Source organism: Taurulus bubalis, assembly GCF_910589615.1.
Source record: "Taurulus bubalis genome assembly, chromosome: 13".
Lineage (NCBI taxonomy): Eukaryota > Metazoa > Chordata > Actinopteri > Perciformes > Cottidae > Taurulus > Taurulus bubalis.
In genome coordinates, this window is record NC_136601.1 from 7,650,209 (window position 1) to 7,667,567 (window position 17,359).

General features: G+C 40.9%; 1 protein-coding gene across 1 annotated transcript in view; it reads left to right on the forward strand.

Annotated features, from left to right (window-relative positions):
- The window catches only part of slit3 (slit homolog 3), a gene marked incomplete at both ends in the record, with an annotated part of 226,119 nt that overhangs the window by 128,637 nt on the left and 80,123 nt on the right, over window positions 1-17,359 (forward strand). The window contains one exon of the mRNA XM_079228276.1: window positions 8,738-8,809. Within this exon, the coding sequence (XP_079084402.1) occupies window positions 8,738-8,809 (72 nt within the window). The remainder of the gene's footprint in view (window positions 1-8,737; window positions 8,810-17,359) is intronic.

Sequence of the window (17,359 nt, forward strand, 5' to 3'; positions counted from 1 at the left end):
TGTCGAGCAACTCTCCATCCACGGAAAAATTAACTGACTCTTTGCTCCACCATCTCCGCAAAGAGACTAGAAGAAGAATACATGTGTGGGCAGCGTGCAGAAGTGAAATGATTTCTGAGTATTTAAATGATCCCAACTTTTACTGCCTTTTTGAACCACAAGTTACTGTATCTTAACATGGATTTGTTGTAAAATGTATTGATTAGAAGAACTCCGTTAACTCGCAATGCTTGATGTCTCTGTGACCAACAACCACTAGCCCTCCAGCTAACCAGCTACATGCCAATGGTGCAAAGCCGCAAGTGAATTCTTCGTTCATTTTAGGTTTTCCTCAAAATATGAAGATATCTTTTGAACATGTTTTGTCTGAAAGAGAGCAACAATGAGCAACAATAATTTTCCCAAGGACATCGGTGAGTTCAAAACTTTTGCGTGTTGCAAATACATCCCCCACCCCCTTAAATGTGTGGTTTCACAACTTATTCTATTCCCTCAGGGTGCAATTTGAGGAAATTTGAGGCAGTTTGAGGAAAGCTGTTTTGCATAAACATAAAATCAAGGCAAACAATTAATTCACACATTTTAAACAATGAAAAAAAAGGCAACATATATTCACATAGAGATAAGAATCAAATAGAAGCGACAATCAAAAAGTGGTGAGCAATCGTTGAAAGGACTTAACTAAACAGGTGGTAATCTGCATGGTGTCACACACTAACACACCATCAGCTGTGTTCAAATGGCACTTTCAAACATCCACTGCCCTATCCAGATTGTTTCCTATACTGTCATACAGCAAGTGTATACAGTCTGATGAGAGCATATTTACAGTTTTTTTTTTTTGCGTGATAAGTGACAACAACCTCAACCAGCCTGATGCACTAAACCCCACCCAACTTGCATCCGATATGCAGATATCTTTGATGCATCATCATGTGATGAGATTGAGGAGACTACCTATATGATGGTTATATATTCAGCAGCTACTTTCTACTTACAGTGAGCAGAGACAATTGTGATCATCCACAGATGCTGTATGTACACAGTTACAGTCACACTTAAGTCATGTCTGAGTCAGTCATGCCGGGAGGCTTATAGCTGTAGTTGTCTTACAGAGAAGCATAGACGCATCAGATAAGACACAGCTGTTTCATATGCCCTCACATTACACCTCAGTGCTCACACAGACACACCTTTTATCTTCTGCAGCCATCACGTTCTCATATTGTAGCTTGTTTTTCATCTGCCTTCATACTCAACCCACTTTTTTGTTGTGATAAAATGTAATTCATTTGTCCCACTGTGTCCACCCATGCCCAACATCGACACACACTTATAGCACCTTCAGGTGGTTTGAAAGAATGCAATATGTAATCCCTTCCAACAATACAACCTTACCGTGCCAGTATCAGTGTAAGAACAGCAAAAGAGCCAACCCCATGGCTTTACTCCTTTACCGTTATCCTTCTTGTTATCCTCTCCCTTCTCTTCTCCCTCATAAAACGCCTCCACACTTCACGCTTCCATACCCACAATGCAGTGCAGGATGGCCATTTATTTGAATTATGACTATAGCGCCTCCGAGAGAGGTGAGAACACTGTGTCGGCTGTGTGCACACAAACACACTCGCACACACAGACAAGTTTCTTACCTGCACGGTTGTGTGTGTCTGTCATTGCAGATGTTTGCCTTCAGTTCTTTTTTATGTTTACTGCGGTTTCAACAATGAACAGCTAGAGCCAGACATATATCTAGGAACAGTGTGTTTGAAATTTTTTTATAAAAATGTCCTTTTGAGGGCAGAACATCTTTAAATGAAGGTGACACCAGGAGGAATAATGCACAAACACTTCACAGAGTCATTTCTTCCCCAATCAAGCCTTCAAAGCCCTGCACTAATATGAAAAAAACAACAAAGACATGAGAGCCCGCTTCTTGAAATTCTTTCCTCCGATTCTCATCATTCTTTGCGCTACACACAACCCCCAACGCACTTCCTTTAAATGGCAGGATGTGGCTGATTCATTTAAGGTCGTGACCAACCGAGACAGGAGGGAGAAAATGTCAAAAGCTGTGTCTGAATTGTAACTCATTCAGCAAGACAGAATGCCTCTAACAGTTACAATTTTCATTACATTTTTCATTTAATTTGGGATTCTGTTTTGATGTAGAATTTACTGATACCAACATACAGTAAAACACAACCGTCAAATAGTCATGAGTAGTTTCAGCTAGGCTTGCAGCTATCGATTATGTTAGTAATTAAAGTTCCATTTTACATTCTGGGGTTCACAAAAATAGATTCTAAAATTCTAATGGCATCCTTTTAACTTGTTGTCATCTATTGTGGTTAGTTGCGTAAAATGAAACAAAAACCTTAATGCATTTAATTTGCGTTCATGGTTTTAATTAGTTGAGTAATTTTACGAGAATCTAAAGTAATTTCAGTAAGAGGCAGACACAACAATTTCTTCCCCATAGTGCGTCAAATTAGTTTTCAGCAGGGTTGCTTTTATTTAACCTGCACTTCAACGTCAGACAAATGTCACGGTTTATTTATGAGAGTTATAACATTCATAAATCCACCTGAAGGAAATGTAAGTTTATGTTAATTTTGCCTAATTTGCAAAAGATAACTTGGATGGAAAGTCACTTGGTGTCCTTTGACTGCATGTATCTAAATCTGGAACAGGGTCAACAGCAGTGGCCTTACAATTATAAAACATGCAGATGGCTTCCTGTACCCTTGAACATCACTAAAAGCAAAGAGACCATTTGCAAGTCCAAGCCTACCCTGTATTGTGCAAATCCTCATTTGCTGCATTAAGGCTACAGTACATGGCGTATTAGACATCGCAGATGTCCTTCCACACTGCATCACTCCTACATCGGCAGTACTGCCGATTTTCCAAACATTTGCTCTTGGAGCGAACAGCACAGCAAACCAGCAACAACTGTCTCATTTATACAAACACGTTAGTGTCATATGTTACATTTAGATAGAAAGAGATCCAGAAGAGAGAAGCTGAGAGATGTATATAATGCAATCTTTTGTCTCCACAATGCCGGCAGTTTGCGTTTGAGACAAGGCCGTTGGTTGGGATGGCATTATCATCATCTTCCTTGATCGGTTTCTATCTAAACGTGCACTCTAACTGGCAGTTACAACAAGAGACAAAGCAATATGTTCACCTGATAGACAGCAAGTGGGGGACTCTAAATGTATGCATAAGTGCATCGGCTATGAATATTTTAAGGAATTGGCAAATGTTCATCGAGACTGTCTTCCCGTGAATCCCTCCAGTGGCCATAGTGTTCATGACAGGCGCAAAGGAGGAAACAAGTTGCCATTGATGAAGTCCAAGAGGTCGGATGGTTGGTGTGACAAAGCATTATACTTTAACACTGGAGACTCCCGTTTCAAACTGACATAAAATGGTTACTTTTAAAAGTGCAAGATACAAGATTGGGAGAATAGCTCGTAGCGGTGTTGACAATGCTTACAAGGCTGAGGGCATCGCCTGAGGCTCACTTGTTGTATGTCTCTCACCGTGATTTGCTAACAAAACATCTAACAAAACTACCAGCGCACACACTAGTGTAGCCCACCATCACTCAGAGAGCTTGGTGAGTTCACCTTTGTGTATGAAGTGCATTACACGACAACTTCGAGCCCATTGCTTGCATAATGTTACACCACTGCTTGCTTGATGAGGCTTTACAGCACTTTTCTAATTAGTTATTAGTCTGTTTCCAATACGTCTCCATCACCATTTGTTAATGTGCTTTCTTTATTAACAATTATGTTCTTTGTCACGTAAATGGCAAAACACGTTTGTAATTTCAAATTCAAAAATTGTGCTGTTTACAAGATTTTCCAGATTTGATGAAGCATCATTTGTTGATATAGATTGGATGGAAAGCCAGCTAGTGTATCGTCCTCCCTTCCCTCTGTCCTTTCATTAATTACTTAGTCGGCAGTGGTTGGCAGGGCTGCTGTGTGTGTGCTTCCCTCTGCTCCAGATGGTAGCAGAGGGAAGCATTGAATCAGTCTGCCAATAGGCTTTATGATAGACATGATGAAACACACTAACTAATTATATGACCCCCCCACTCTATCCCAGGGAACAGACATCTGTGATCTGAACACAAGCAAGCACAAACACAAAAGGACTGTGAATGCAACAAGATGGTACAGATATGGAGAGCACACACACTCACACAGACATACAAAGTACACCCTCATCCCAGATTGATACCAATCATGTCACTGCTAATCAGGGTGCTTGGTGAACAAAGCTGTCAGAGGAATCCAATCATATCACAAATGATGGAATCGTTTACTGTGGACGAGGACAGAAGATGAAGTACATGGTCGCCAATATGAATCCCCCAGTTATTCTCAATTCTAGTGAAATTACAGACATGAGGAGCATAGTGATACTATGTTCTCAAAATGATCAAAACAGCATCTGGGCGAGTTGTAGAATTGAAGACATCTCACAACCTGTCTGACAGTCCTTGTCAGCGCTACAGAGTGGTGGGAATCCCCCAGACTCGCTTCAGTGTCAGTGGTGACATTGTGGACGTGTAGAGGCAGTGGATTTAAATGAAAAGCCGATAGATGTGGAGGTCTTCCAAAAAGACCTGTAGGACCATTGCAAAAACTATACATAAGGGCACATTCAGATTTGCAGCCTTCACCGTTAAGGTTTGAGTATATTTTAAGTAAAACTCCTTGGCTAGGAGAAGCTCATAATTGTGGTAAAACAACAACAAGAAGTTTTGGGACGCTTTAATAATTGCAAGCTACTCCCACCTTGGCTATATTGAATGGACAGCCAGACAAGAACATTGATACTGGACAATCCTGATCCTAACCCCAGGCTACATTCAGTGACACATTTTGTACACCCATACCTGTTTTTTAATTTCTCGCTTTCGATTATATTTTCTCATTGCAACTAAGGTATGGTTAAGATTAAGAAAAGCAAGTTATGCTAAATAAACTATGTTACAGTAGTAAAGTGTTAGGCAATTGAAAAAAAGTTGGTAAGGGAAGGATCCTGAACAATAAGGTTCCCTTACCTTGTGCTCCAGTGTTATATTTAAGTCGTATACATACTCAAAACATAATATAGCCGAAAAGATTTCATAGATGCAAGCCAAGACAATCACCTAGGCTATACACACCATGCATAAGCATCACCAAGGCTAATATTGTGTAAATAAGGCCACCCACACAACCACACAACCACACAACAACTATGTTAGAACTATGCACGGTTCATCATAATTCAATTCAGTCAAAGCATACTGAGTCGTTATTTTTAAACGAAAGTAACCTTGATGTTAAAGAAAAAGAAAATACACTGCTTTTCATGTTGTGCGGGTTATTGTTAGGATTTCTAAACTACACAACATTTGCATTGTGGTCAATTTGCAACAATGCCTCCAATGAAAAGAAAAAGCCTTACCAGAAAAAAAGCAGTAATTATATGTTAATAGAAGCACAAAAACAAAATCTTTCTATATATATTCATGAAAATATGTTTTGCAGTTTGAATAATGACTACCTCAGGTCGTAGTAAGATTTTAAAAGACATTTTTAGTGGCAATTGCAAGTGACAAATCATTGTTAAAAAAAAATGTCCAGAGACTGCCCAGAATTTTGCTGTTGAGGCTTTCATGGGGTCTCAAGCGACGACATTGTGAGGCGCAGAATCGTCCAATATGAATGTGATTATTAGATACAAGGCTGTACGTGGAACAATGAAATAACACAGATGAATCAAATGAGACAAACCCTGATGGACCTCTTTGTTCTCATTATAGCAAACATACCCTGTACTTCATATTCAGTTCAACACAAACACCGCTACTGAAAATAGAATGGCTGTAATAACTAGTCAACCTTGCCGGTGCTATGCGTCTCCATATGGCTGCTCAGGCTGTGTGCCAGTTTTCCTTACTAAAAAAATGATTTTAATTACATAAAACCCAGACATGGTATAGCCATATGTTGTTATGATCCCCAGCCTCAGTATGTTCTAGAGTCCCTTTTAGATGCTCACACTCACAGCTCCCTTCCAACAAGTAGCCGAAAAATAATCTTCGATTTCAAAATATCTTAACAAGAGCACACAATCCTATCAGTCTACTCTTGTATACAAAACTCTCCATTTCAATCACCCGAGCAATCTTTTACAAATTGTGCTCAATTGATTAAGTTATCTCTAAATCCCCCCCTGCAATATAATTACTTTGCATCAAAGCAGATCAAAACATCTCATCAGTCTGTGAAAGCCTTTGGAGGGGTGAAAATAATTATGTTGCTGCCCAAACCTGGCCTGTGGGCAGACAGTTGTTTGGTATTTACTGTCGAGTGCCAACTGTTCACCAGCAGCTGCTCAATATCAGGTAGAAATACATGCAGAATGTTCTGGCTTTGCTGCGACTATGACCTTAAAAAAAAAAGAGTATACCGATCAAACAAATCATACTTTTTGTGTATAAGTATAAATATAAATATAACGTTAACGTTTGGATTGGTTTGCGGTAGTGATAGTTGGAGGAGGTCTTTTTTTTGTGATAAGATAATGATTCTCAATGTACAGTCAACTTTTTTCTTTAACTTAAAATGCAGCTATATTGAGGTGCACTTGTGGCGCGCCATAGTAAATACATTTGCCAGATACTCAGAGGACTTCTTCTCGCACACTCAACACAAACATGCACATATAAAAGCAAACCAAAGAATATGTTGCTCCAGAAGCCCTGATGTCATTTATGTCGCCATGCAGACGCAATCCAGCTCCTGCTTTGGGAATCACCTTCCTCCGCGTTAAAAGCTGACATGACTGATATAACAGGTGCTGCAGTGTGCCGAGCAGACACCGGGGCTGTGTAGAGAAGAAGAAAAGGACATTTAGAAGGTTGATAAAAGAAAACAGCCAGAGGAAATGGATTAGCAATGGATAGATGGAGTGTGAGAAGAGAAAAGGTGAAGGGGAATTAGAGATGAGAGGAGACGAGAGGGCACTAGAGGGAGAAAAAAAAGAATAGATTATGAATGGAGAGAGGAAGGGAACATGAGAAATGGAGAAGATGGATGCTTGGAAACGAGGTGAGAAAAAAGAAGGATAGAAGTCAAAGAAAAAAAGGATTAGGGATGGAGGGATCTATTGGAAGAGAGATGAGATGGGGACAAGGAGAAGAAGATTAAGGTGGAGTGATGCGCTTTTATCTTCTAGTGTCTGGAGAGCCGACAGTAATATGGTGTGTGTGTGTGTGTGTGTGTGTGTGTGTGTGTGTGTGTGTGTGTGTGGGACCTTTATGATTACATGTGTTACTCTGTGTGTTTCTGAAAGTATGTGTTTCAGTTTCATGTTTTATTTTTAGTTTGCTAGCATCTTCATGTCCATGTATCTTTGTGTGTCCACCTGTTTGAGTTTTTGTATATTTGTGTGCGTCCACCTGTTTGAGTTTGTTGCTGCTCATCATTCCTGGTTGAGTTAAAAGGAAGATTATTCTCAATGTCTGCCCTTTATATCTGCTATCCATCCATCAGCTCCTCTGCAGAAAGAGAACAGAGGAAGAGGAGAAACAGAGGGATGAATGAATGGGAGGAGAGGAAAGGAAAGGAAGGAGGGAGGGAGGGTGGAAGGTTTCTGGGGTTGTTGGGTTCATGGATGCAGGGATGGATGGATGGTGACGGCCAGGTGGGTTGAATACCTAGAGCCGAGCAAATTAAAGTAAAAGCAAAGGATGGATGGCGGTGGGCTACTCGGTGCATCTGGGAGTCCGGCGAGCGAAACGTCGAGTGAGCCAGGGAGGAGGGAGAGGGGTGAGAGAAGAAGAGTAGGGAGGTAGAGCGAAAGCGAGAGGAAGGAAGGAGAACTGGAATGAGAGGCAGAGTCGTGACTGTAGGTTGATTTACGGAGGCTTTCCTTTTAATGAAATTGTTTCAGTGACAGAGCCGGTAAAAGGCCCTTAATGGATTGGCTGGCCTAATGTAATGAAATTACTCCCTCTTTCACTACAGAGAGAGGGGGAAAAAGAATAAAAGAGGACATAGGGAGGAGGGGAGAGGGGGAGGAGGATGGGAGAGGAGAAATGCAATTAATATTTACAGAACTGACAAGCAGGGTGGGCTTTAGAAGCTTCGGCTCGCTCGCTCTCTTCTTCACTGTGTCTACCTCTCTCGTCCCTCTCTCTCCCGGTGGCCAGTGTGCACTGGGCGTGCGGCAGGGGAGGCAGGTGATAGGCTGACGCCAGGCAGGCCACTCAGCTCTCTCCTCTCTCCCGTTCTCTTTTTCCTCTCCTGCTCTCCTCAGTGCTGGTCATATCGGCGCCGAGGTGAGAGACTTAACCTGAGCTTGTGTTCTATCTAGTGGACTGGGCATCCCCAGAGTGTGCATCTGTGTGTGTGTACGTGTGTGTGTGTGTGTGTGTGTGTGTGTGTGTGTGTGTGAGAGAGTTACCGCAGGTGTCTCCTACCTGCCACCTTAAGCCCACTTACTGGGATACCAACTCACACACTCACACACACACACACACACACACACACACACACACACTCATTCACGCACCCTGTCTTTTGTTAGTCCCTCCCCCAGCTGAGCGGACCTTGCAGACCTGCGCCTGACTCTCCCATCTCTCTCTCTCCCCACTGTGTGTGTGTGTGTGTGTGTGTGTGTTCGTCTGTGTGTGTGTGTGTGTGTGTGCTTGGTGCAGGCAACTGGACAGCAACCACATCGGCTGCATCGAAGATGGAGCTTTCCGGGCGCTGCGCGATCTGGAGATTCTGTAAGTAGAGAAAAACCCTGGTCCTCTCTCTCTGACTCCTCCGTCTCTAAACCTCCTCCCCTGCCTCCTCTTCTCATCCCGTCTTCCTTTCGCTCCCCCTCTTCCATGTGCTGTCTGTGAAGCAGGGATCTGTCCCGCGCTCTTCTTCTCTTGTTATCAGCTTTGTTTTCCGTCTTGTTCAGTTTCTTCATCCTTTTGTGCTTTTATTTCTCTTCATCCTCTCATCGCGTACTCGCTTGTAAGATATTCTTTCCCCTTGATCTACTTTTTCGATCTCATCGATCTCTTGTGTGTCTTCAATGTAAGAAAAGTGTCAACTTGAACGTGTTTTTATTGAGAAAATGTAGTGTCTTTACATGTTTCTGTGAATTATCTTTTTGTGATACCCCTTTTTATGTGTGTGTGTGAGCTGAAGTGCACGTCTAAGTGCCTGTGTGCGTTGCGTGCAAGGATGAAGGGCAGAGTACCTGTTCATTCACCAGTAAAATGTGTTGTCCTTGGCTTACAATACACTGATTCACACACACACACACACACACACACACAGCACACACACACACAGATTGATAGTGCATCTGCCACCTGCTGTGGTTTGCGCTTTCTCTGCACCATGTGTGTTAGTGCGCGTGGATGATTCCCTCTGCATATGGGAATGGGAATACGTTCATGCGTATTTGCTTCCAGCTGTGTGTGTGATTAAGTGTGTGTACGTGTGCGACTGTGTGCAAGTTTGTGCGCGCGATCTGTCCACATTTTTAGAGCTGCTCATTTGTCACTGCGCTCACAGGTGTGACTGGCGACTGTGGAATGAGATTTTGTGTCGGGAAAGGTGTACACGAATATATGTGTGTGTGTGTGTGTGTGTGTGTGTGTGTGTGTGTGTGTGTGTGTGTGTGAGTGTGTGTGTGTGTAACACAGAAGCAGATGCTGTGTTTCACGGTGGGTTGTGCATCTGAACCACAGCCTTAGCTCCAGTTAATTTTAATTAATGCATACGTTTCCCTTATGTGTGCTCGAATATACACGGGTGCGTTCTCATGTCTTTATTTTCTGAAACACTGAGCTGGAAAAAGTTAACAAATTGGGATCTTTCTTTTGTTGGCACCAGCATTGGTTCATTTGTCTGTAGCGTTGTTGGCAATGCATTCGTATTCTGCTGTATGGTGCTGAGAGGTGAAAGGATTAGTGGTATTGTTTCTGAATATGTTTATTAGAGTAAAACTAGATAGCAAATAAGGCAGAGACGAAGAGAAAGAAGAGTGGCACATAGACAAAGAAAGACAAAGGCAGATGAAGGGCGAAAGGACTGAAAAGAATGAGATCAGAAAAAGAGAAGACGACTGACATAGAACAATGTTAAATGCTATTTGATCATTACAAGTGGATGTGGTTGAGGTCCTGAGAGAGAGACCTTCAAGAACAGAAACATAAATCTAATAATGCAGTGTTGAAGTCGACATGAACAGGAACATGCGGTTATTGACTCTCATAGCTTTGAAGATCAAGCTTTTTTTTTTCAGCCCAGAGAAGAGAACTCTAATTGAGGTAATGTGTCTCATTGTCACACACAGATATACCCAACAGCATTGTGGGAGGCAGATTATTAAAACCAGAGACTATTATGTAAAATTAGTCAAATCTGTGCTGAGTACATGATGAACTATCTGTCAGCACCAACATCTATTGGGTGCATGTGTTCTTTAACAATGCACAATGGCCAAATACAAATGCCTCAATAATTCATTCTTGGAACCATTGACAATGCACAATTATATTTTTCTTGAAATCACTCAAGGACCAGGCTTAAAAGCATTTTTTTCTCATAAATATATACAGCATAACCCAGGGAGTTGAAATGTAAAAGCTCATTGAGACTCCCAACAGTATCAGCCTCACCTTGACGAGTATCCTGTGAGTGTTCATGGTGCAGTCTGGTGCTGCCTAATGTGTTCACATGAATGATTAAAGAGAGCAGCAAACAGTGGGAAATGGTTCAATGCGGGGCAGCCTACACTGTGAACAACATCCACACCAAAAACCATGGTTTTAAATGTTGTGCATATTACATTTTGCAGGTATTCTTATCTTGATGAAAAAGGTCTTGAGTTTACCTGAAATACTACGACAGGAGGTTTACTATATCATCTTTCAGCAGACCTGTCCCTTTTCCTTTATTTCTGCCGTTTTTGCTTCAGCAAAGTTATCTTTTTTGATTTCCCTGCCCCACTTCTGTGCACAGCGCACAATGGAAGTGATAGGGGCCAGATAGAGGGGGATCGGCAGTGCCAGATACAACATATTAGCAATTCATAAGTCTGTGACAGCTGAGTGCTCCGCAGGATTTACAATTCACTGTAAATACGCAGCCGTTCCCATTCACAGCAGACAGCATGACAGCACACAGCATATTCACTGAATGTGACGTTTTAATAAAGGCAGGTGTGTGTGCGTGTGTGTGTGTGTGCGTGCAGGTGTGTGTCTGTGTGTGTGTGTGTGTGTGTGTGCGTGCATGTGTGCATGTGTGCAAAGAGCATGAATGACAGTAAGCAATTCTGCTGCTGGTCTGATCTTCATTTCAAGCATCTTAACACACACACACACACACACACACACACACACACACACACACACACACACACACACACACACACACACACACACACATACACACACCCTCATGCACAGATGTATGCATTTTTTATAGTATGTTTTCACACACACACACACACACACACACACACACACACACACACACACACACACACACACACACACACACACACACACACACACACACACACACACACAGCCCCATCTGTTCTGTTCTTGGGGTTCATTTCGTGACCGCAGTACAAAATGGGATGATAGAGATACCAGTGATTGAAGGTCACGTGACTGCACCATCAGGTAGGCATGTGTGTGTGTGTGTGTGTGTGTGTGTGTCTGTGTGTGTGTGTGTGTGCATGGTTATGCTCTTGTACTGCCATCATTGTGAGGACCAGTTTGTGTTTTAGACCTTGTGAGAACATGTTGGCTTCATAAACCTTGGTTTTAGGATTTAGGTTAAGGTTAGGGTTAACACGATTAGTTGATTCATGCATTAAATTATCAATAGTTAGGTCTCTGTAATATCAAACACGCGCAAGATCCAGCCTTGTTATTAGTTTTATATAATTGTGAAGAGATATCATTTTAGACAAAACAAGCGATTTGAAGATGTCACCTTGGTCTCGTAATGGTATTTTGTCATGGTTTGCAAATATTATATAGACGATTAATCAGTTAATTGAAAGAATGATCAACAAGTAAATTTATACTAAAAGTATTTGTAAGCTGACGCCCTATTTAGGGTAATGTCATGTCATTAAGCATGTAGTTGCGATTAGGCTTAGGCCAGGGGCTAGGAAATATATTACGTCAATGCGAGTCCTCACAAGTATACAAGTCCAAATGTGTGTGCATGCAGATGTGTGTTTCACTCTGGCTGGATATGCTTGTGTCAGCGTGTGTGTGTCTGCCAACATCCTTGTGCGTGTGTAGGTCTATCCATGTGCTAGTGAGTGTGTGTGCCTTTTATTCATGTGCTGTTTATGGATAATGTACCAGTCACACATTTCTAAATGTTAATGCTCGATGGAGCTTTGAGACGATGATAGCTGCAAAAGACGTCTGTCCCCTTGTGTGTCTGAAGGTCCTTTTCTATATTTCAATGTGAGCGTTCATTAGAAATTGAAAAGAGTAATGTATAAGAGACCGTATAAGAGGCCGTAGGCTGAAGGGCAAATTGCATGTGTGTTTCAGCCATTTGTGTTCATTTAGTGTGCTAATTGAAAGAAGCACTCCGGTGTGTGTGTGCCACTAACGAATCTCCACATTAATTAATCTAGTCATTTTTAATTAGCCGCAGCTTCTTGGTAGACTAGGCTTTATCTCGGCTGCTTGATATGTTTCACAGGAGCAGCGTTGACGAGTCAAAGCTGAATATTTGGGCGTCAAGCTCATTTTAAAAATGCTAAATGGATTTTAGTTTGTTAGTTTCATTAATCTTGTTATAATTGTTTATTAAATAAGACATGTTAAAATTGCCAGTTGAAAGGATTGGATTCATTAAATATTTGACACATCAAAAACGCGTTAACAGTAAGCTTTGTTCGACATTAAAAAAAAGGAACGCATTGTCAAATTATTGCATTTTTATGTTTTTTTGTTACTAATTGTTCAACAGAAAATCCAAATGCACCACATTTTCAGTCGTTTAGACTACATTTCTGTTCTGCAGCTCCTAAGAGATGTATAGAGCGCTTTAACGCATATGCACCAAAGTATCACTCAGCAATGTCTAAAATAAAATATATATATATCATATTGAGTTTTGAATTGCTGTTAATCTTCATGTCCTGCTTTGGCAGAAGAGTTTCGCTTTCCAAATAGGGTTAGGAAGAAAGACGAAAATGACTAAAGACACTTTTACATTCACACTATTTCCTTTGATATCCACTCCCTTTACTCGCATGTCCTTAGATAGTCTCTTTCTCTCTCACTTCCTTTTCCCTCTCTTTCATGGCCGCCAGGATGAAACTGGGGGATCGGTGTTATAAAAGCGAGGCGGTGCTGGGCTATGATTTATTTAGACCCAAAAGGACTGCGGTTACAACCCGTTCCTCTCTTTCTTTGCCAGCAGAGGCAAGAGACAAGGGATATTTGGGGGGGGGTGGAGGGTTTTCACAAAACAGAAAAAGGAAGAAGAAGGGATTTTAGGGGAGTGAAAGAAAGGGAGGAGTGTGGTATCGGTGTTGGAAAAGCAGACAGTTTCCTGGACATCATTTATTTATCTGCTGTTGGACCTGAGGAGATGCAGAAACCAGGGGATACAGAGGAAGAGATTGGAAAGGAAACTAGGGAAATCCAGAGATGAGATGAATCAGAAGATAGAGAGATGTAGGTGGAGAAAAGGTTGGTAGGGAGTGGGAGATGGGAGCTAGACGGATACATTTAACAGATGCAAGATCAGAGAAATCTGAACACCAGATGAGACCAAAAGATGTTAAGATACTAAACGTGTCCATTGATAGCCGTCAGGGAAACAATAGAGATGAGAGAGACGGAGGACACAAAGGTGTAGAAGACATCAGGAAGCAAAGAAAAAAAGAGTTGAAAAGGAGACAGAAAGGCAGGAAGAAACACTGATATGTCTGTAGCGGGTAGAAAAAATAAAGAGACCAGTGTTACAAACTAGATTGAAAAGATCAGAGGGAGGAGAGCAGGGAGGCATTAATTATTGATGGAACAACTGTGTGACTGACTGACTTAATTTGGCCCGTTGCTGTTTCCAGCCCACCAAAGCTGCCAGATAGACTCAGAATAATGTTTCTCAAAGTAAGGACGGAGACCCCGACTGGGTCGCTGATGTGTTGAGTTTCATCAGCTCAAGACGGGCTGTATGTTACCATATTAGTTCAGTTGAACCTTGATTGATATTTGGTTTTAGGTTGGATTGGATCTTATTATAGGGTTTATGTATATATATATATATATATATATATATATATATATATATATATATATATATATATGTATATATATATATATATATATATATATAGATCCCGTTGTTATTTAGTTAGTTGTCGTATTAACATTTTTAATCATGGTTTTGAAAACTGGTTCCTGTAAATGTAAGTCACCCTGATAAACAATAAGCAGAATCTCATTGCCTTCAATTGCCTTCAATGCATAAATAAACTTAAAAAAAGGCACAAAAAAAAGCTTTCATAATAGCCTTAAAAAGTTAAATGTTAATTAATGTTCAACCATCACCTGTCAGTCATAAAGTCAAACTGTTTCTATGAAGTTTAGCTCGTAGAAAACCTGTTATGAACTCTTGTTCATTATGTGGCTTTGAGCCCAACTTTTTCCAACTCTCCTCTCCCTCTTTAATATCCATCCAGTCTTTTTCCTCTGGCCCGTAATGAAGATAAACGCCACTACTGCCACGGGGAAAAATTAAAGAAGGAAATTAGCATGCTCTGGTGATTTTCGGTAAGCTTCCATTCGCATGAAGATTAGAGGAGTTAGTCTGGGAGGTTGCCAGTCAATTTTTGAAAGTAACTTTTTGGCTTTTCCGCGAGGGCTTTTGTGCTAACATAACATCACCTGCCAGGAGTCACTTTTCGTGACCACGATAATGAATGAACACGTTTCACTAAAATGCTGTCGTCCAGTAGGAAACAGAGTTACAGTCTTGTTGAAAGGCAGAAAACAGGCAGGCTTTGATGGTCGGAGAGTGCACCATGCACAGCACAGATTAAAGACTTTACACACTGGAGTCACATTTTATTGTTTTAAAACCAAAGCCACTGTAGCGTATGCACCCTATTGAGTAACGGACTGAAAAATGTAGCAGACATTTGGTTTTTACTGTTGTGGGTATCAATTTCAAACCATGTTGTGTAATTAAAAGCCAACGACTGTAGGGGCGGGATGAAGATGCATCATCTCTTAACATCAAGCAGTGAGGATGTCGTTTAGCACAGCGTCTCTGTTCTGCTGGGGCGATCCAGTTGGATGGTGTGATCAGCCCAATATGTCTTAGACTTACATTCATACTGGATGATCTCTGCAGTGCACACTTCAATGTTCATTCCAAAGGTTAGTGCCAGCGTAGGAATTAGTACTACCCTTTATGTTTAGAGGTTAAGCTGCCATGGTTATTTTTATTTTATGGTTATTTGTTTCGGGACAAGTATGTAACATAAACCAATGCCACACACCATGGCATTTGTAGCCGAATAATTAGCAATATCCGTGCTTAAAGTAGATTTAAATTGCATTCAACTCACCAATACATACAGAAGAAGTACAATGCATAAACTCAACAATATGTAAATACGTTAAAAGCACAAAACTCAGAACTCATGCACAGATGTATGTATATAGAAAATACAGACAAAACAACACAAGAGATAAACTATTACACAAAGTCACCATAAGACAAGAAGCAGTACATCATGCATGACTACTTGACTGATCCCTTTTCAAAATGGTTTCAGTTTGAGTTAGAAATGTTCCCAGTTTGAGTTCTGTAAAGAGTTCCACATGTTGATCCCCTGAACAGATTGAGGTGGTGGATGGGAAAAATGTGACCTGTTTTTATAGCTTCTTTACTACTAACAGTTATGTTTCCGATCCTGTGAAAGTCTTTATTTCTACAACATCTGCACATGGCAGGTGCAGTACGGTTAAATTATCCATCTGAAAAACAAAGCCCAGTGTTTTTTTTTTTTTCAGAGCATTTCATTAATTGATTGCAGTTGAAAAAGGAATGAAAATGTAAACAAATCCAGTTTTTGAAGTAGATTACCAACCCAAGCTTTAAGGTTCACAAACGTTTTTGATCATGGTAAAAATGCAAAAAAAAAACAATGAAAAACAATGAACCATTAAAACAAAACTGGAAAAGTATGGAAGCTAACGGCTCCTCTTGTGCAACAAGCAGACTCCTCCAGAAATGGCAACAAATCCGGCTGCTAAACCCAGTGTTATTCTTAGTTTTACCAGACGAGTCATTGACATTACCCTGTTTGTGTTCTGTGATGCCCTGCCAGAAATTAGTAGCATTGATTAAGTTATATGAAAACAGCTGTCGTTTCAAAGGTGAGCACACTGAAGTGCCAACGCCATTGTCCTTCAAAGATTTAAAGATTTTCTCTCTGACATCTACAAACACAGACGTAGAGCCACACTTGAGTCATTACTCTTTCACTTAAAATAATGAACAGATTGCATGCCAGGATGGCCTTTTCATATTTGCCATTAAACACCTATCAGAAACAATTAGAGCCGCACAACAATTCTAAACAAGTGATTTTCCCAATGGAGAATGTTATTGATGCGTGACAGTGGGTCTCGTTGTGCTCATTGTTACCATTAAACAAAAAGATTCATCTTGATTACGTGACAGTCCTTTTCATCTCAATTTAAGCTTTTAAAGGCTTCATACTGGTGGACTGCTAAAGTGTATGAACTCATCCTGTGATTTGGATCTTGACAACAAATACTGCATCTTTTAGCTCTGTGTATCCAATACAAAGGTCAGACCCGGAATAAAGATATTAAGGGGATTTGTTAGAGGGCGCCCTGTTAATGCATGATTGAGCAAAGAGCTCTACTTACTAAAACAAACAAAAACAAAGGTTTTCCTTCAAATATTTTCATTTTGAGTTTTGGTGGTGAAAGCCACGAACACGAGAGAAACTGGAAGACGACTTTCCTTCAATGCATAACGTCACAGAAAACCGTGACCGTTAAACTCAACAACCCCACAGTCGTCTTCCCTCCAGATACTCTGATTTCGACTATTCTTTTTTGAAAAGCCTTTGATGGTCAAAGCTGTATGTGCTCAAACTTATAAGGCCAATAAACACAGCAGAAGTGGAAATGTAATCATGTGATATACACAGTCTTTATATTTGGCAGAGGAGCCGCTCCATCCACTTTGTCGTTTTGATTCCCGAGAATTCCTCGGCTTTGCAATCACTTCAGTGCAGATGG